Raw genomic sequence first — 20,123 nt, 5'->3', positions numbered from 1 at the left:
AAAATACAAATTAATTAACTTTTATTATGTTAACATCTTTTAAGGGTATTTCAGACATTTTAATTTAAAAAGTTGTTTATCAGCACTTATTTACCAAACACATCAACAATTTTTTTTTTAATTTCAGCACTTTTATCCAAACGCATAACTGCTTATTTTAAAAATAAGTTTCAGCACTTTCAAAAATATTTTTTTAAAGCTGCTTTTATTAAGCCCATCCAAACGGACCCTTAATGTTTTCCTTTGTAATTAGCAACGTGCGAGATTTCTATTAGATCAAATCTTTTGAAAAGTTTCTGAGTCTAACCAAAAGGACTTAATGGGCCGGTAATTGGATTGTACCATGATTTCAGCCCATTTGCATCACTTCGGTTGGTGCCAGTTGGGCCATTTTGGGCTGGACCATTACTATCATTCATTATGTGCAACAGACAAGGGAAAATTACGCGGTTAAAAAATATGTACTATTTAATTATTTATTATAAGCAATAGTTTGTTTTAATTACTATTCGTGAATAACATTATACATTAATTATGTGGGCTGACTTTGATTTTATATAATAAATCATGTTTGTATATGTATAATTCCCCAGAATATACAAATACATAAGTATATATAATTGACAATTATTTTACTGACATAAATATACAATTCACCGCTCTTCTATTCTTTGTCCTTTCTCGCTCGTATCTCTCCTCCCCCTCCCAAACTCGCTCTCCTCGCTCTCCCAATCTCACTTGCCATATATACAAGTGCATATGTATGATATACAATTATCTAACCTATATACACATATAGTTCACCTCTCTCCCACTCTATGCCCTCTTTCGCTCTCCTCTGTCCTCCCTATCTCAATCTCGCTCACCTCTCTCGTACCTCTCCCGATCTCTTTGGCTATATGTACAAATACATATGTATAATATATAATTATCTAATCAATATGCATATATAATTCAACTCTCTCTCATTCTTTGCCTCTCTCGCTTGCCTCACTCCTCTCTCTCCCAGTATCGCTTGCCTCTCTCCACTCTATAACATGTAGCTACAAATATAATTATCAAACTTTAACTATGAAGAGTAATTAAACTATTTTTGTGTAACTATATGTGAAAGTTCCTCAACAATTAAATTGTTGGGAGCACGTCCTAAGAAATGAGTTTGAAATGTGTAAATTAAAATTTAATCGAGTTTCAATATAGGTATCAAAATATCGGATGGATTTTTTTTTAAAAAAAAACTATCCTATTTACCGCCAACTTTTTTTTGCGTTTGATAATCTTGGTGTACAAACTAGTATGTATTTACCATTATTGATTCAATGAGTAACGAGTAATTCTCTTCATCAAGATATAAATAAATAAAAAATAGTGTGTAATTTTTTTTTCCGCTGAAATTTGAACCTAACACCTTTCGAATTTGAACCTAACACCTTTCTAATCATGCCCAACATAGTATAATACTACTTTGCATTATCTTGTCATTAACAAATTAAATTAAGTAAATCATTAGTGGAATTAATTAAATTAAAAACTACAAAATCCCGTTTGTCTGATCTTACACACTCTCCCCCCCCCCCCCCCCCCCCCAACCAAAGTTTTCTCATTGTGTATTATTAACAAATTAAGTAAAGCATTAGTGGGATTAATCCAAACTTCCAAAATATCAATTTATGACAAGTGTATCTACTTTCTAAGTCTCTAGAATATGAAATTGCAAATACGATAATATATTCAACATAATTCCATTGGATTCAATCATATGATTTGTGAGTTTGGTAAAATTTAGTGTTTTTCCTATAAGAAACAAAATTTGCAGATAGAATCAAATGATAATCGTATATAACCGTATATATATATATATATATATATATATATATATATATATAACTTAGGCAAAAACTAGATATTACAAACACATAATAGCAATTCTATCTAACACACCCTATATTTATGTAATTTAACATCTAAACAATTGTACAAAGTGTTTCCTTACTAGCATTCACTCACTCATCATACTCTTAGAGTGCTAAGATACACTTGAAAATATATAATATAATGTTGTAAGAAACCAATAGAGAATCCAATCATAGGGTTTGTGAGTTCGACAAAACCTAATACTTCAAGATCCTCTTTCTTTCAAAAGGAAAACGATATTTAAATTTTAAATCTGTCAACTTAAAAAAAAAACTAGTAGATATACGAAACACAAAATAGCATTTCTACCTAACACACACTATATATTTATATCAAGTAATACCCAAAAAACTATACAAAATGTTTCAATACTAGCATTCACTCACTCACTAAACTCTTAGAGTGCTCCAATATTACCCTTCAAAAAATATAACATGATTTTCTAAGATATCAATGGAGAATCCAACCATAGGGTTTGTGAGTTCGACAGAACCTACTACTTCATGATTCTCTTCCTCCCATAAGAAAGACAATTTGTCGATAGAACCAAAATGAACCGATAGGAGAGCTATATATACATTTCAAAACACACTCTCTCTACTCAGAATTCACATTATTTCAATTCTGAATCCATCACTATAAGTATAAGCGCCTCGATATAACAAAACACAAAGTAGCAATTACCTAACACACTTACTTTTTTTTGTAATACTTTTTTTTTTTTATATAAATTTAAAAGAAGGAACGTTTTGTTGGAGCTCTACCAACAGCTCTCATCAAATTGGCTAATTCAACAACTCTAGCTACTTTTGTTCCTCTTTTTGCTTCTGCTGATGCCTTTCTTTCCTCTGCTTTTCTTCTTGCATTTGCTATATCATTTTGCATCTTTTCTAGTGCTTTTGCTCTTTTTTCCTCTAACTTCCTCTGAAAGGAAAAAAAATAATACAAACAATGTTACTATATATAGTGTTTGATTGCGCACAAAATTATATCCTGAAAATTAGTGGTCTAACACATGTCATGATATTTACAACTATATATAAAATAAGAGTATTTTCATTGGTGAATTAATTTTAATTTCAATAATTCATAGTCTACCACATCAAACGTGATCTACACCTCATTTCACCATCTCAAAGCATATAATAGATGCTTAATGTCATTTGCCTAACACGTAGTCGATAGAGACTAGAGTTACTTTATATTTATGTTGATAAAAAATAATTAAAATGCACGCAAATCGATACATCCACTATTTAACATTATGGTCCCAAACACTAACCTTAGAATAGGGGCAAGGGAACCAAAACAAATCATTTTCTTCTTTTTTTGATTTTGTTTTGTGGGTTTGTGGTGGTGGGGTGGGGTGGGGTGGGGGTGGGGGGCAGAAGAGGGAAAAAAGGAAAGAAAAGCAAAGCAATTTTTGGAGTTGTGCATTCATGACTCATTGAAGGATTTCATTCACAACTTTTTCCACTTTGAGTGATTACTTGACCAAATAAATCATTTGAAGTAGCATAACTAACTCACTAAACCAAGAAAATTTTCACTTTTTTAAAAGTAAACTTATTCCACTATGTTAGTCCCCTAATTTATGGTAGGTTAAAGTCAAATGACTCATCATTTCAATATATTCAATAATAATAATAATTTTTATAAAAAGATTGAGGATGGTAAACAATAGATAAAAGTTCAAATTTGTACAAGCATAATTAATGCAAATATTTCAAAATATTTGGCATTTTGGAAAAGTAGGAATCCGTTTGTTGTTATCCATTCAAATATACTCTTAATGCTTTAATTTGTGGAATGTTAAAGTAAGTGAGACGTTTAAGGGATAATCAATAAAAATTCAGATAAAATATTGTTCGACAGACCTTACTAAATTTTATTTAAATATTATATTTATTTTGAAAATTCAGTTAGCTAGTATGTAATTAAAATTATCAATATTAGAATGCAAATACTTCAAGAAAATTACAATCCTAAATGATCACAAATGAAACTTCAAATCATAGATCCCATTAACGTGTACAAAAATCTTAAAAGACAGATAATATAAACGGATGGGAATACATACCTCAACTTTCTTCATCCATGAAGTAGCCTTTTGGACTTCTTCATTTTCCCATCCATTAATCACAGCATCTTCACACTTAAACCTATTATTAATCTTTGCAATTTTTGCAGTTTGCCATGCACTAATCTTTGATTCAACTTCCTCTTTCTTCACTCTATGTACAATCACTTCTCCTTGTTGACTAATTCCACTCAAATTATTGTTAGGAGAAGGAGTACTAGGGTTTAAATAAACATTATTATTATTGTTATAATTATTATTATTCGTATTATCTGCTACAATAGCTAAAGAATTATTTTCTTCAACTATAGTCTCCTCTTCGAAAATCCTTCCTAAATTATTATTGATTGTACCTTCAACTTCATGACTTGTATCATTATTATTGTTGTTGTTGTCGTTGTTGTTGTTGTTGGTAGAAGATCCAGCAAGTACCAAGGCATTGAACTCTCTACTCATGGTTGTGAAATTCTCACTTGGAACTCCTCCTAACTCTGAGGACAAAGATGATGATCTATGACTACTTGTTTCCCAAGCTTCCCTCCTTCGTCCACGATTAATATTTGTCATGATTGGTGGTACTGGTGGTTGTGGTGGTGTCATAGCATGGATATCTCTGATATCATCATCTCGAAGATTCTGATTCTGATCTTGATCTTCGTGATTGTTGTCTCTATTATTGTTGTTACTTGATAAGACTAGAGCTCTTTGATCATTAGACATGTCAATATTTTTGTTAATTTCAATAGGGATTTTGCTAGGTTTTCAGTGTGTATTCGGTAGAATGATCATACTAGTGGATGAAGGAGAAAAGGAAAATGAAAGGGTGAAAAATAAAAGGGAGAAAAGAGCAACATCATGTTCATTATTATTTTTTTGGACTATAGTTTAATCAAAGAAATATGGTCAAAGTGATATGAACCACACATGCACGTTGGAGTATAGTAGTAATTGAGTAATATATGAGGAAAGTTCAAGAAATTAAGTACTATGGTTCCCAATTCCCATGTTTCACAGATAAAGCTAAATAAAGTACTATTCCTTCCATATTATAAGTCACTTTTTATGTTTTGAGAGTCAAATAATTTAAGTTTAATTAGAAATTTGCGCATGAAATTTTCAATTCTTTTGGACTAAAATTTATATATTTGTAAACTAGGTAAAAAGTACTATGGGTCATAATAATTGATAATTCAAAATGTTTAATAAATTTATGAAAATTTGACAGTCAAAGATAGACTTGTTTGACTCTCTAAACATAAAAAGGTGACTTATAATATGGGACGGAGATAGTAACAAATATAAAGCTACAAAAAAAAGTGATATTAGTGCTGATTATGATGATTAAAATATGCATATTTTATGCATATGATATATATATTGACTACTATTTTAATGCACGACTACATAATATTATTTTTTCTCTTCTTTTTTGTAGCACAAAGTTTCAAGTTACTCCTTATCTCTTGATAATTAAAGTATTTCTTAAATTGATGGAGTTAGAAATTTATATAAGGAATTCAAACATATATATATTCAAAACGATATGGTGCATTGTAGATAAACATCTTAACATGATGATCTTAGCATAGTAATCAAACATTCGAATTTTCAAAATGCATATTTAGACACATTAACTTGCTCTCTTTATAGCAATTCTAATACTGAGTTTTTTATTAGACTAACTCTTTATCACACTTTTTCAAATGTACATTCTCAAAATTGAAATGTTTACGAGGTCAACTTAAATCAAGTTCAGGTAAAAGGTAAAGAGAAGAATAAGAATAAGAAGAAGAAGAATCGCTTAAGTTAAGATTACATGCATCTATGTTATGTATTATATGACAAGAAGAAGGAGCAAATCTATAATACACTAAACTATAGGGACTTAATTGCAAAAGAATCATTTTAAGTAGTGTCGGCCAAAGATGATTCTATTTATTAGTGGGACCATTCAAAATCTAACACGTGTCGCACATATCACCACGTGGATGAATCTCATTGGTTACCAATAAACTCAATGCTTTATGTCGTTTTCATTTTAAGCATTAAGGAACCAAGCATTACCGTCAGATTATCGACACGTGTACGACAAAAACATGAATAAAATATTAAAGATTAACAAGATGACCACGTCACATGTGATAATTTATCAAACATTTATCAATGCAATAATTAGAGTAGTAAAATATTGATTAAGACATTGATTAAGATCATTAATTAGTTTGCGAGATTTCTTCATTCTTAATTAAAGCTATTAATTATCTCTCGTCTTGCTGTGCTCGACTTTTGAGAGTAGAGAAGCTCTTGATAGGGAACAAGTTTATATACGTGATGTTGAAATTGAATTTATCTATTCTGATGTTTGGTTTCTCGAGTTTAAGTTCTGCGATTTGCAAAACTCATAATAGAAAAACATTTTTTCTTTAAATAGGTTTATACTTGTCACAAATTTAAATTAATTAGGTCTGATATATATGTATCATCAAAAAATATGTTTATAGTGAATAATATCTTTCTATCTGTAATTAGATATTTTAATTTTTCTAACACATCCCCTTTTATTATATTTCTAGTCGATGTAATTTTTTGAAATAGTCAGATTCAATGCATTCTAAATATTAAGAAAATTCAAAGAAGCTTACTTTTTACCTTTGGATTTCTTTCCAATTATTTTTTCTTCTTTTCCAATTAAAATTAGTGATGTAAATGTGGGTGGGGGAAATGAGGAATTGGAATATGACAAGTCTCCATTGTGTTTTTTAATTGAAAATTAGACAGGTGTTTGCAATATTATTGGAACAAATAAGTTTTTGAAAAAGATGTGGTGATTAATTTAATTTTGTCCTTTTATATTACTTCCAGTTGGTAATATCTCCATCACCTACTAAAAAATTAAAAATTATGATTAAAAAAACTCATCTAAATTATCAATTTTTTTAGGGATAATGCACAAGCACCTCCTTAACTTATGTCCGAAATACCAGAGACATTTATATTATACTAAGGTCCTAATACTCCTCTGAACTTATTTTATTAATAATTTTCTACCTTCTTTCGGCCTACGTGACATTATCTTTTGCGCCCAATGCTGATTGACTTTTTCTTTTTTCAAACTAATGTCATTTAGGCTGAAAAGGGGTAAAAGATTACTTATAAATAAGTTCAGGGGGCTAATAGGACATTAGTGTAGTATAAGTGTGTCTCTACGATTTCGGACATAGATTGAGGGGGTACTTGTACATTTTTCCCTTTTTTTACAAATTCACAATTCAATTATCAGTTATTTTCACTTTCTTAAATAAACTTTTATTATTTATATACTCAAATACACCAAGTTTAAGAGATACTGACAATTTAGATTGCAAAAAAAAGAGTAACAATTAGTAATTGACCTAATTAGCTTTAAAGTGTATCTAATACAGATGGTAATAGTTAAATAGCAAAAATAAATAGTTTAATATGAAATTTGTAAAATAGTGATAACATAGTGTTTTGAAAGTTCCACTTTTGAAGTTGATATTTTTGTCATTTTGTAATAAATGAGATTTTTTTTACTGTTTGATTGGTTCTCAGTAACTAATTAGTTAGAGTAGTAAGAGTGTATAATGATATGTGAAAAGTCTACTATGAAACACGCCATCATTCACTCTCAATAGTCTTAAGGAATCGTCTGGTACGATAGATAAAGAAAAAATAGTTATGAAATAAATTTTTAGTATCGCTCAATTTTTAATTTGATTATAAAGTCTGAGATATTTTATCTCAAAAGGGTCGTTTGGTATAAAGGATTATATGAAATAGCCTTGAGCTTAAACATGGTCCACTTTAATAAATTAGTTGTCTAAAGTCAAATTCAAATGTAGGCCTTAAATTTGAATATATTTTTTTTTATGATTTTACTATAACCAATTATTTAATCTTTCTTGAGACATAATACATATAATTTGTCAAGCTTCTATTACTTTTTTGCTCTTTTATGAATTTTTTTTATTTCTACCAAAAAAAATACTCGATTTAAAAAAAAGGATACTTATAACCTTTTTTTTAAAAAAAAAAATAAATAAAGCTCTACAAATTTATTTTAGAATTAACAATTATGTACCTAGATAAATTATCCCTCTCTTTAGTTGGTGTAATAATCCTATCATAAGTTGTCATGGAATAAATCTTTTAAATGACAAAATAACCCTACAAACCCTATGTTATCACTTTTCATATATAAATTCTTCATATAGTAGTCTAGTTGCTAATAGGAGAAAGTAAAATAGGGAGAGAATGAAGACATAAATTGTAAGTAAAAGAGACTTCATATGTCTTTAATATAAAAATAAAATTTGTTGGATAATTTGGTGACTGGATAAATTAGTCAAGAGGTTTAATATGTCTTTAATATAAAAATAAAATTTTCTTATTATATAGTCAACTAAGAAAGGTTATTTCATTTTTTTCTGCTTCAAAATTAAATTATATGCATCAGATAAGTGTAAAATATATCTAAACTATTTACTTTTTTTGAGTTTCATATCTAAACTATTGAGAATGTGAGGTTCATATCTAAACTATTACTTTTTAGTTTGAAAAACACACGTCAGTGGTGTGTGTAATAGACTATCTCTTTTATTTGAAAGAACCTTGACATATGACATTTCACATAGATAAAAATTAAATAATAAAATACTAATATTAATAAAAAATTAAAGATTAAAGTATTTTTATCCATATAAAAAATTAAATTATTTTTCTTACCCCACTCCACCACCTCCTAGACGTACCAACCCCACCCCCTTCCAATGACCTCCATCCTTTTTAATAAAAAAATCATTTATTGTTATAACACTATAGAATAAGAAGAAGAAACTAGAGAGAAAAGAAGAGAAGATTTGTTATTTCTCTTGATGAATTAATTTACAATGAAGAGGAACACTCTATTTATACGAGAAATCTAACTTAGTCCCCAAATAGGACTCTTTAACCATATCCTAAAAAGGACTCTACATGATAGACATTCACTATAATACAAATACTTTATAACACTCTCCCTGAATGTTTAATTCATAGATGATGTGCCTCGTCAAAAACCTTACTAAGAAAAACTCTAGTAAAGAAAAAGAGTACACATATCTATTAATACGCATCTAGGTTGCCTCATTAAAAACCTTACAAGGGAAACCCAGTGGGACAAAACCTCGTAAACAAAAAAGAGTACAACGCGTATTAACTCTCCCTAATGAGAACATCAATTCAGAGACTTGAATCTTCACATTCCAAGTTTGTGCACCATCTTCTTGAAAGTTGCAGTTGGTAGAGACTTGGTGAATAGATCAGCCACATTGTCTCTTGAAAGAATCTGTTGCACATTTATATCACCATTCTTTTGAAGTTCATGTGTATAGAAAAGCTTCGGTGAAATGTGCTTTGTTCTATCTCCTTTTATGAATCTTCCCTTAAGTTGTGCTATGCATGCTGCATTATCTTCATATAAAGTGGTGGGTACTTTATCACATTCCAAACCACATTTCTCTCGAATGAAATGTATCATAGACCTTAACCACACACATTCTCTACTTGCTTCATGAATAACTATTATTTCAGCATGATTAGATGAAATGGCTACGGTGGACTGCTTTGTAGATCTCCAAGATATGTCAGTCCCCCCCACATATAAACACATAACCTATTTGGGATCGAACTTTGTGTGGATCAAATAAATATCCTGCATCAGCATAACCAACAAGATTTGAGCTACAATTAACAGAATAAAATAAGCCCATATCAGTTGTCCCTTTAAGATATCGCAAAATGTGTTTGATCTCATTCCAATATCTCTTAGTAGGAGCAGAACTATATCTTGCTAACAAGTTAACAACAAAAGCTATATCAGGCCTTGTAGTATTAGCAAGATACATTAGTGCACCAATTGCACTAAGATTTGGTACTTCAGAACCAAAAAAATTTTCATCCTTTTCTTGAGGTCGGAATGGATCCTTATTCACATCAAGTGAACGAACAACCATCGGAGTACTTAATGGATACGCTTCATCCATGCATAATATTTTCAACACTTTTTCTGTGTAGGCAGATTGATGAACAAAAATACCATTTGTCAAAAGGAATAAATTAGAACCACACATAAAGATGACAGTATTAATAACGAGAATGCTAATCGTGAACTTTTTTTATTCTTGAGTTTAGCATTATGCAAAATATTTTAATTTGATAACTTTTTTTTTCATTTATTTTCCATGTAAAATTTTTATATTATAAATATTACTAGTTGAAATCTTTTTTTTTATTAATTGAGATATGTTTTTTCTCAACTGAATATGCTAGAAGCGGCGTTGTTGGAAGCTTCCTCTTCTAATAATGTAGAATGAAACTCAAATGCGAGACATAATCGTTATTTTGATCATTTCAAGATCAGATTGGACAAAAAATACATTGATTTAAATACAATTTAGATAAATAAGGTAAAGTAATTAAACTTCAACTTCATTCCGTTACTGAATGAGAAAAAGAGCAGATCGTGTATCCTCACACCTTCAAAGTAGTTTTTGTTTTGGGAATCAATAGTGTCTAAGATTTTTTAATATGTTTTTTTACAGAACTTCTCATGGTCATGAAAATATGCAGGAAAAATTTATTGATGGTCACGTGAACTGCTCATGTTTTTGTATGATTCCTTAGGTTTTTTATGATATGTAACAGAAGAATGAAAATTATTCACTTTAAATATTTGAAGAATATTTTCTGCTAAGAATGATACTTTAAGGATGTAGTTTAATTTTAGAATATAGTTTAAAAGGATATTTTTGGACAAAACTTTATTAAAAAACATCATAAATCACAACTAAAAAGGTTAACTAATCATAAAATTAATAATTATGATTGGGAGTGATATAAGTTATCCCTACTTTTGAATGGAATATTAATTCCATGATAACTTATCCCCAGAAAAAATGTGAAATAACAAAAGTATCTCCTTAAATCCTCTTTTACAAACAAACAACTGTTTTTTTTGTAAATAAACAAATAGTTCTTATAAATTATAGCATGCATATTAATTGAATATGACAAATCAAAGAACAATAAAAAATAAACACAAATCAAAAGAAACGTGTCTCTGGATTTCAGGCATAGGTTGGTGATACTTATGCATTTTCCCAAAATTATAGAATGAGTTAGTATTTATGGTAGAAATATTTGTGTAATTAGGTAATTTTTCCTATTTTAAATATCTTTTAAGCCTAGCATTAATTTATAAAAAAAATCAAATTAATGCATATCATTTTTCTTATGAAATTTAAATTTGTTCATACAATGGGAATAATTTTAGATCAAGTTATTAGTGGTAAGAGTATTATCGAACTAAATTATCAATAAAAGATATTTTTATTCAATTTTCATATAGTTTGAAAGAATTTTTTATTCTTTTTTATTAAAAGTCTTAGGAATATGTACAAAATTAACATGATTCACAATGGAAGACTAATAGCATATCTTCACATACATTTACACTTCCGATAGAACTTGTATAGTTTTCTTCAACTTATTTGTCATGCATTATGAATCATTTCGTATCTAGTTTTCTTGATTACACATTCTTCAACAAAAATAATGAACCCTCAACGATTTTGATATCGAACCCCCCCCCCCCCCCCCCCGAAAAAAGACTTTTCATGTTGTATCTTTTATAGATATGCATATTAGTTTCAGGATGAGGAGCTAGAAGTAATATGAATTAAAATTGTTATGTATTTGAAATAAAAGTACATAGTTCATTTGCAGTATTATATATAATTTGTTTTTGTAATTTGTTATAAGCATATATTCATTAATTCTAGTGTTATAGAGAGCGTCATACTATTAAATATTTGAATAAGTCAATCATGGAGCACCATTAGATAATCAAGAATGTCATATGATACTATAATCACTCAATGTTTGTTGTTCAAGTCTTTTCCTTATTACATAATAAGAGATGTTATCTTGATTATTGAATAGTTTGTATGAGTGTGAACCTTTTTTTGTGTGACATTGATATATTTTCATATAAATATCTATGTATCAGTTATAAATATTTATGTATCATGTAACTTTACTTGATGTTCTAATTAACATTGAAACCAAAGTCAAAGGATACATCAAATTGATATAGCCTATCATTTACAAGCACAAAAGCATTAAAATAAACAATTAATATAGGTTTAATGTGTATGAAATCTCTTAAACTTGTCAAAAAATTTATTTGGACACAAAAATTGAGTTGTCTATGTAATATATGTACTCATTATTAGATTTAAGTGTTTATATGACACAAAAATATAAAATTCAAAATTCATGTTGTGCAAGGCCCATTTAATGGAGAAAATGTGCCCTAACAAGAGTGTTTAAATTAATATCAATTTAACATCTTTGGGAAGCCTAGAATGTGCGGCAAAAACAACATACTTGTGTTGTTGTATTTTATGCAAAAATTGTGCATTTTATATGTTATATTATACTCTCTGTATCATTTTACTTAGTTCAAATCTAAGTTTGACTACTATTATTTTATATTGTTATTTACTATAAGAGTAATATTGGAAAAAAAAATAAACCTCTTTTGATTTTCTGAATTGTCAAAATAAAAAGTTTTTGTAAATGCTAAGATAAAAATATGTGTGGAAAGAAATTTTGAAATAAATTTGTTAATTATAATGTTTTGACAAATTTACTCAAATCATTACAATTAGCAAGTTTAGAGGGTGTTGAAATTGGCGTAAAAGTTGGTCAAACCTACATTAAATTCAATTTTTACTTTTGAAAGTGTTTGATAAATATAAAAACGTAACTTAAAATAAGTCAAAGATGACTTAGAATAAGCGTAGAAATATTTGACAAAGTCAAAAATGACTTAAATAAGTTTTAAATGACTTTAAAAAGTCAAAAAAACAAAAGTAGACTTCCCTTGCCTTTTATTTTTTACTTAAAAGTCATTTAAGTTGGATTTAAAAGCTACTTTTTAAAGTCAATTTAAACAAACTCCTGGTAAAAGAAAAATTAGTAAAAGAACTTAGTATTTACTAGATATTAATTCATTTTACTTTGACATAAATATGATCCAATATGTATATTGCATCCTTTTTCTCTATATATACTCACTTGCATTCACTTCATTATATCAAAACAACAATCATTTAAGAAATTAAAATGGCCTCCTTTTTTACTCCATACTTTTTTCTTTTAGTACTTGTTTCAAATATTTTCAACTTTCAAACCTCTTTGTGTGACCTCCGTGCAGACGAAATACTAATAGAAAATATATGTAAACAAGTACAAGATCTACAATTTTGCTTAAGCACTTTCAAACAAATTTTACATACTCATCCATATGTCCCTAATGAAATAACGCGGGCTTCTCTTAGTCAATCGTTACAAAATGCTAACGACAATCATGCCTTCGTACAAAAAGCTAAAGCAGAAGCAAAAGACAAAGAGCTCCAAGATTTATATGCCATTTGTGTAACAAGCTATGAATTGTTGACAAGTTTACTCCAAGATTCTATTCAATCATTAGCTAATAAGGATTATAATGGCTTGGAAAATTCACTTTTTAAGTGTCCCAGATTTGTGAGTGCCTGTCAGAATGCACTTGGTAGCAAAACAACGCCTGAAATGTTAGATAGGAGTAGGAAACAATTTGATTTAGTATTAATGGCAAAAATTGCTGAAGGCCTAATTCCGAAATAAATAGTTTCAATGATTGTTATAAATTAATTTGTATTTCTTAAAAGCTAGCAACTAATTAAAGAGGAGATTGATATTTTGATAAATTATTCTTGTCATTTTCATTTCAACCATGGCATATCCTTTTACACTTACTTTTTAGAAATATTATTTTTTTATGATTTAATTAGTAAGATGTAAGTTGATAATGAACCTCAAAATATATCACATTTACAAAAGAGTATACATCAAGTTAGTAATGATCTCATATTCTTATTTAAACTTGTGTAAATAAGGAAAGACGTAAAGAAAAATGAATTGATCTATGATCCTTAGTTCTTTTTTTTAAAACCCTTAATTAATAGTGTACATACGATTCCCTATAAGTAAATACAAATCAAGATTGATAATGAATTTCATGAACATTTTCATAAGAAGGATCTGGTCGCACTCAGTGCTGTAGCTACATAATGTGAAGTATGATCAATTGGACATTTGCAACCAAAAAATTACAATATATATATATATATATATATATATATTCCAACCTTGTGTTTCTTGAAATATTCCTAGATGTACAATTGGTTGCACTTGATACAATGAGAAGATTTTGTCCATTCTTTTACTATTTTACCCCTTTTCCAAATGCTACCTCTAGACAACATCGTTTAAGGTAGCCTTTGTAAAAATGGATGTACAAATTATTCAAAGTATAACAATAGGAATTTGTAAATCTTGAATGTAAGATAAAGTTGTCTACTACAACATGCAAAAGTAACTTAATTATTCATTAGATTATTTCTAAGGATTTAGGATTTTTAATATGGCCGGCCATATACCAAGATGGTTTTTGAAAGTTGACACGATGTCTTTTTTGATGATAATTCGGAATTCTTATAGAGAATATGTGCATACACAAAATTACATTTGTCAATTAGACACCTAAATTGGTGGTGGCCACCACCTAAAAATTTCATAAATCTAAAATACTTTAAATTATTTTCTTAACTTTCAATTTGAGCAAATATTTAGATGGTCATTTTTTACGAAAAATAGAGTTGTAATTACATATGCATTTTTATTTCCATTAGAACTGATTAATTAACAATTTATTAAAATAAAGATGTTTCTTTTCTTTAAGAGGTTTGCATTTACATTAGCTGCTCTAGTATAATGACTCCTTTTGATCCAAACATGAATTTTTTGGCAGCTAATTTATTAATCTATATATCATGCTTCTCCAATTAAGTATATCTGCCTAATGCATGCACTCCAGTCACACATAAACACACCTAATCTGAAGGTAGAATATATAGGGAACTGAAGTTGTTTCCGATGAAGAAATAAGATAACTGCAAGTTAATCTCTTTAATACATAAAACTTAGTATAGTAAAACTGGTCACTAACTTGGTGCTGAATTCATTTATTGTATAAAAAAGATATTTACATTCCTAGGATACATAACTTAAATCGTAAAATACATTGTGCAGCTCTGAAAGTAAGAGAAAAACTAGCCCTAAATATATCTATTATACCTTTGGCCGTGATGGCATGGATATCAATGATAACTCCTCCATGGTGTAAATACCAGGTGGAGGTAAGTATATCACATCTTCCTCTGGTGGATCATTAGGTGGGGTTAAGTTTATCCTCTTCTCCTTTGGTGGCTCTCCGGGTGGGGGTAAGTTTATCCCGTTTTCCTCTAGTCGCACGCACAGAACAGATCGATTTTCTGGTGTCATATCTTCATTTGGGCCAGGAGGATATTCAATCTCAGAAGCACTTAAATCAAATATAAACACACAGAACTGGGAATTTCCTTTGTATCTGAAGAGTAAAAAGTAACCACAACCAATTGAATAGTACTCCTTGAATTTGTTCCAGCCTTCATTTAACCATACCATGCCACTAGAGTTTAGCAGTCTTACTTTCCATACCACGCCATTTGGGACCTCAAGCAGCACAATATCCCCCAGATTAGCGCCATGCTCGGTTACAAATTCATCAGGGATGTGCTGTAAAATACTGAAACTGATAAGATATGAATAAAATATAAAATATAAGAGAAGAAACGTAGAAAACAAACAGACAGAAAAGAAAAGCTTCAGACAAGCTGGTGTAGACAAGTTTCTAATCACACATGGCATTTCTTGTTTTTTAAAAAATAATCCGGAAAGCCAATGAAACTAGATAGATAATGAGTCAGCCCCTCTAGCCTTCTCAACTCAAATACCATACTTTTGTCCGTGGAAGGGTAAGAAAACGTGACCCCGTGACCGGGTGACGTGCGTCTAACACACATATCATACATTGCGCTCTAACCACTGGACAAGAACCCCAGGGGTGCAATCGCATAATGTTGCTAAAAAAGGAGCAAGAGAAACAGGTAGCAAGATACTAAGTAAGAAAACCCCTAATATAGACCAACAACAAATAGTAAAGGTGACTAGTAAGTTAGGGTTTAGCATTTATCAGTCAAATTTGCAGAACTGAAGCTTCCATTTTTCATTCCTAAAGCTGGGTACTTTTTTTCCTTTGTAGAAACAGAAGAGAGTGATATAAGATGAAAATGTCTCATCATAAAGCCACTTGCAGAACTTACTAATTTAGAGGCATGTGGAGACAGGATAATCTTGAAGAAGTGAGGGGTTCTCTCCGGGATATCCACCGGTCTTGGCTCCCCTTGCCCTTGTCTGCTTGCCATCCCTGCCGGCTGCTTTTCCCGTCTGGCTGCTGTCTCTGCCAGATGATCTTCCCGTCTGTCTACCATCTCTACCGGCTGCTCTTCTTCTGGTAAACTATTGCCAATCTTTTGCATTAGCTTTTGGGAACTGCAGTGACAAAAACAAAACATTTACCACTGCATCAGATGTGTGAGAACTGAATTCTCAACATCAATCTTTGAAACTTTTAACCAATAATCATACAGCTCATTCCAAAGTGGGGTCTTTTACTTATTCAAGAAACTAAACAGAACGAATACATAATAAAACTGAAAATCTATGTTCTTTTTAATTCACTCCACTTTATTTCCACTATCACTTTTCTTCATCTTTTCTCTTGAATAACTGAGAAATATCTGAGGAGAGTGATGAACTTACACTCATGATGTGCTCATACCCCAAACCCGCATTGTACTCTTAAAAATATACCAAAGCCCTCGGACCCATGTTTCTCAAACTCTCCTAAAATGTTGCCGCTCCCGTGTCAGATCCTCCAAAAATGGTGTCGTAGGGCTTTGGTATGGGAAGGGTAGAGACGTAGAGTGTACGTAGTCGACCTTACCCCTATCTCATGTAGGTTGAGACAAACAATTCCTACCCTATGAAGCCCAAAATTCCTTAATCCAGCATTACATATTCTCACAGCAAAAATCTAGCATTACACTCATCGACTTAAATCTAATTGCGACTACCAAAATACACAACAATCAGCTCCTCTGCTAACTGATACACCAATGGATTACAGTAAAAGACTCCTTCACTACTCCATAAATGGGTCAAATTGAATACCCGAATCAGAGCTTGAATAAGCTCAAAAATCTAATTTTGTTCCCCCTTCCTTTTCCTCTTTGTGCACATAGTTGTGTTTTTCTTTCAAAGGTCCTCTGGAAACAACCTCTCTACCTCCATGTGGTTGGAGTAAGGTTCGTAAACGAAATCATCTAAAAGTAATTTAGATACGCTGACACCACAAACACAACAATTCCTACCCTACGAAGCACAAAATTCCTCAAATTCAGCACTACAGATATATATTCAAAGCAACAATCTAGAATTTACCTCATTGGGCGAAATCAAAGTATGACCAAAACACTCAACAATCAGCTCCTCTACTCTGCTAACTGATACTCCAGTGTTCCATAAACGGGTCAAAGTGAATACCCGAACTATCCAACACCACCTTTACATATATCAATCGTCCGTCAAGGGTTTCCCGGAAAATCTCCCCGCCGACAACCCTTTTCGAATCTGAAGAATTTTCAGTGCGGAATCCAAATGAAATTTATTTGGCCGCTTGAACCGACCCGTTTTAGGATCCGAATTTACCTGGATGGTTTAGGTAGGCAAATTGGTTACCACTTACATATTATACCGCAAAAATATCACTTGTTTGAGATATAACCAAGTGCGATTACTTAAGTTTTTGAAATTATTTTTCGTACTATATTTACTTCACTAAATAAAGATATTTATATTTAAGTGTGAATACACCAACTCTCTCACTCGCTTCTCTCTCTCTTTAAAAGGTATTTAATAGGGAGAAGGGTTAAAAATGTCCTCAACGTATTTCAAATGGTTCAAAAATGCCATCCTTCCACCTTTTGGTTTAAAAATGCTCTTAACGATTTTTTAAGGTTTAAAATTGCCCCTTTTTAACAGTCTGCTAACATGGCAAATGATGAATCATTAAATTAGACAAATGCCTTCATCTTATTGGTCCACCTAAATTTTCATAATCTAGCCCAACGACCCGACCCATCTATGTTATAAAAACTCAAACCCACCCACTAACCCGTTTATGTTTTAACCTAATATATTCTTGAACTCCATTTTAGCACACGATTCTCAGCCTTTCTTTTTGTAGCAGTCGCCGAAGATGGAGGAATAAGGTTGAAAATCACAACACCTTCTAGTTATGTTGTTTTGTTACTTCAAGTTTTCACTCAGTTGATTTCATTACCCTGCAACTAATAGAGTATTTGAGTATCTATTAAAAAATCATGTATTTTGAATTTTTTTATGCTTTCTTTGTATTGTGTTAGTTGTAGTGGTCCATATCTCTTCTCTTTTATTTGTCTTTGTCTTCATTATTGTAGAATTTTTTTACTGCCAGTGGGAGTCCAAACATCTAGTGTTCTTGCTGATTTTTGTATTATTAATGGTTGTTAGACAACATGGTTGATTTGTTTAGCTATGTGTATTGTTGATTTGTTTTACTTGTCAAAAGTTTATTTTAGTATTATTATGTTTTATGGTTGGAAGTTGCAGAAGAAAGAAACAGAATACCACTCCAAACTAATGAGAGAGACATGAATAAATTGATAAGAAATGTGCAGCAATTTTATTGAGTTAGATTTCTATAATGAAAATCAGAAGCAGATGGAACGTATGAATTGAAGGAAAAGAAGAAAGAAGAGAACTAAAGCAATGGAAATAAAGGACCCAAAAACGATTGTCGGGTCAATATTTTAGAAATTGATTTTTAGACCAAATGGGTCATAAATTTTGAAATGTTTTAAAAAAAATCCATGTCACGTTTGCCATGTCGGCAGACTGTTAAAAAGGAGCAATTTTAAACCTTAAAAAAACGTTAAGGGCATTTTTAAATCAAAAGGTGGAAGGAGGGCATTTTTGAACCATTTGGAATACGTTGAGGGCATTTTTAACCCTTCTCCCTATTTAATATCCTAGATACATTTATCTAATGTGATTCGAATGTATATGAGATACTCTTGATTCTTTTGTCTATCTTCTATTTCGCTTCATCCCTCCTCTCTCGCTCATGCTTACCTCGCATCTTTTGTATTTGTATTTTGAAAAATAATTATTATACAAGTACCCTCCCCCAATCTATGTCTGAAATCACAGAGACGCACTTATATTATATTAAGATCTCATTACCCCCTGAACTTATTTTATTCGGCCTACGTGGCACTATACCTATTACACCCCTGAACTTATTTTATTCGACCTACGTAGCACTATCTTGTGGGCCCAGCGCGTATTGACATTTTCTTCAAGCAAGTGTCACGTAGGTCTAAAGGATAGAAAATTATTTATAAAATAAGTTTAGGGGTAATAGGACCTTAGTATAGTATAAGTGTGTCTCTGCAATTTCAGACATAGATTTGGGGTACTTATGCATTTTCTCAAAATTATATAATAAATTAGTATTTATGGTAGAAATATTTTAGTAATTAGGTCATTTTTCCTATTTTAAATATCTTTTAAGCCTAGCATTAATTTATAAAAAAAAAATCAAATTAAAGCATATCATTTTTCTTATGATATTTCAATTTGTTCATACAATGGAAATAATTTTACATCAAGTTATTAGTAGTAAGAGTATTATCGAACTAAATTATCAACAGAAAGCATTTTTTATTCTTTTTTATTAAAAGTCTTAGGAATATGTTCAAAATTAACATGATTCACAATAGAACACCAATGTCATATCTTCACATACATTTACACTTCCGACAGAACTTGTATAGTTTTCTTCAACTTACTTGTCATGCATTATGAATCATTTCATATCTAGTTTTCTTGATTACACATTCTTCAACAATAATAATGAACCCTCAACGATTTTGATATCGAAACCCCCCTGAAAAAGACATTCTTTCGTGTATACTTGGTTTTTGAAGTTAAGGTAAGTTGATCATCACAACAATTTTTATATAGTATCGTTTAAAGATAT

The 20,123-nt window shown here is 30.4% G+C and overlaps 3 protein-coding genes across 4 annotated transcripts; all 3 read right to left on the bottom strand.

Annotated features, from left to right (window-relative positions):
- Positions 1-2,455: 2,455 nt before the first annotated feature.
- LOC101248091 (remorin 4.2-like) lies at positions 2,456-5,802 on the bottom strand. Its single transcript, XM_004236576.5, has 2 exons — positions 3,995-5,802; positions 2,456-2,838 (listed from the first exon to the last, which is right to left on the bottom strand). Exons 1-2 carry the CDS (start codon positions 4,712-4,714, stop codon positions 2,647-2,649), a joined length of 912 nt encoding a protein of 303 aa, XP_004236624.1. The 5' UTR covers positions 4,715-5,802; the 3' UTR covers positions 2,456-2,646.
- Positions 5,803-9,251: 3,449 nt separating this feature from the next.
- On the bottom strand, positions 9,252-10,038 carry LOC138347848 (secreted RxLR effector protein 161-like). The gene is made up of 2 exons (XM_069296395.1): positions 9,685-10,038; positions 9,252-9,341 (listed from the first exon to the last, which is right to left on the bottom strand). Exons 1-2 carry the CDS (start codon positions 10,036-10,038, stop codon positions 9,252-9,254), a joined length of 444 nt encoding a protein of 147 aa, XP_069152496.1.
- A 5,058-nt stretch (positions 10,039-15,096) lies between these two features.
- Positions 15,097-17,866, bottom strand: LOC101248376 (B3 domain-containing protein At1g49475). 2 transcript variants are annotated; one of them, XM_004236577.5, is made up of 3 exons: positions 17,483-17,866; positions 16,303-16,531; positions 15,097-15,715 (listed from the first exon to the last, which is right to left on the bottom strand). In XM_004236577.5, the coding sequence occupies exons 1-3, from the start codon at positions 17,485-17,487 to the stop codon at positions 15,230-15,232; spliced, it is 720 nt and encodes a 239-aa protein (XP_004236625.1). In that variant the 5' UTR covers positions 17,488-17,866; the 3' UTR covers positions 15,097-15,229. The 2 variants fall into 2 exon arrangements, with proteins under 2 accessions (XP_004236625.1, XP_025886410.1); XM_026030625.2 differs by having other exon boundaries at positions 16,303-16,560; positions 17,483-17,788.
- Positions 17,867-20,123: the final 2,257 nt, after the last annotated feature.

Source organism: Solanum lycopersicum, chromosome 4, assembly GCF_036512215.1.
Source record: "Solanum lycopersicum chromosome 4, SLM_r2.1".
Lineage (NCBI taxonomy): Eukaryota > Viridiplantae > Streptophyta > Magnoliopsida > Solanales > Solanaceae > Solanum > Solanum lycopersicum.
Note: the sequence above shows the minus strand (reverse complement) of the source record. Positions and strands in the feature narration are given on the sequence as shown.

Coding starts and splice junctions, on each gene's coding strand:
- LOC101248091 (XM_004236576.5), bottom strand. CDS start 4,714: ATGTCTAATGATCAAAGAGCTCTAGTCTTATCAAGTAACAACAATAAT. Junction 2,839..3,994: donor CATGGATGAAGAAAGTTGAG/GTATGTATTCCC, acceptor TTTTCCTTTCAG/AGGAAGTTAGAGGAAAAAAG.
- LOC138347848 (XM_069296395.1), bottom strand. CDS start 10,038: ATGGATGAAGCGTATCCATTAAGTACTCCGATGGTTGTTCGTTCACTT. Junction 9,342..9,684: donor ATTTATTTGATCCACACAAA/GTTCGATCCCAA, acceptor AATGTGCAACAG/ATTCTTTCAAGAGACAATGT.
- LOC101248376 (XM_026030625.2), bottom strand. CDS start 16,554: ATGTTTTGTTTTTGTCACTGCAGTTCCCAAAAGCTAATGCAAAAGATT. Junction 15,716..16,302: donor CTCCACATGCCTCTAAATTA/GTAAGTTCTGCA, acceptor AGTATTTTACAG/CACATCCCTGATGAATTTGT.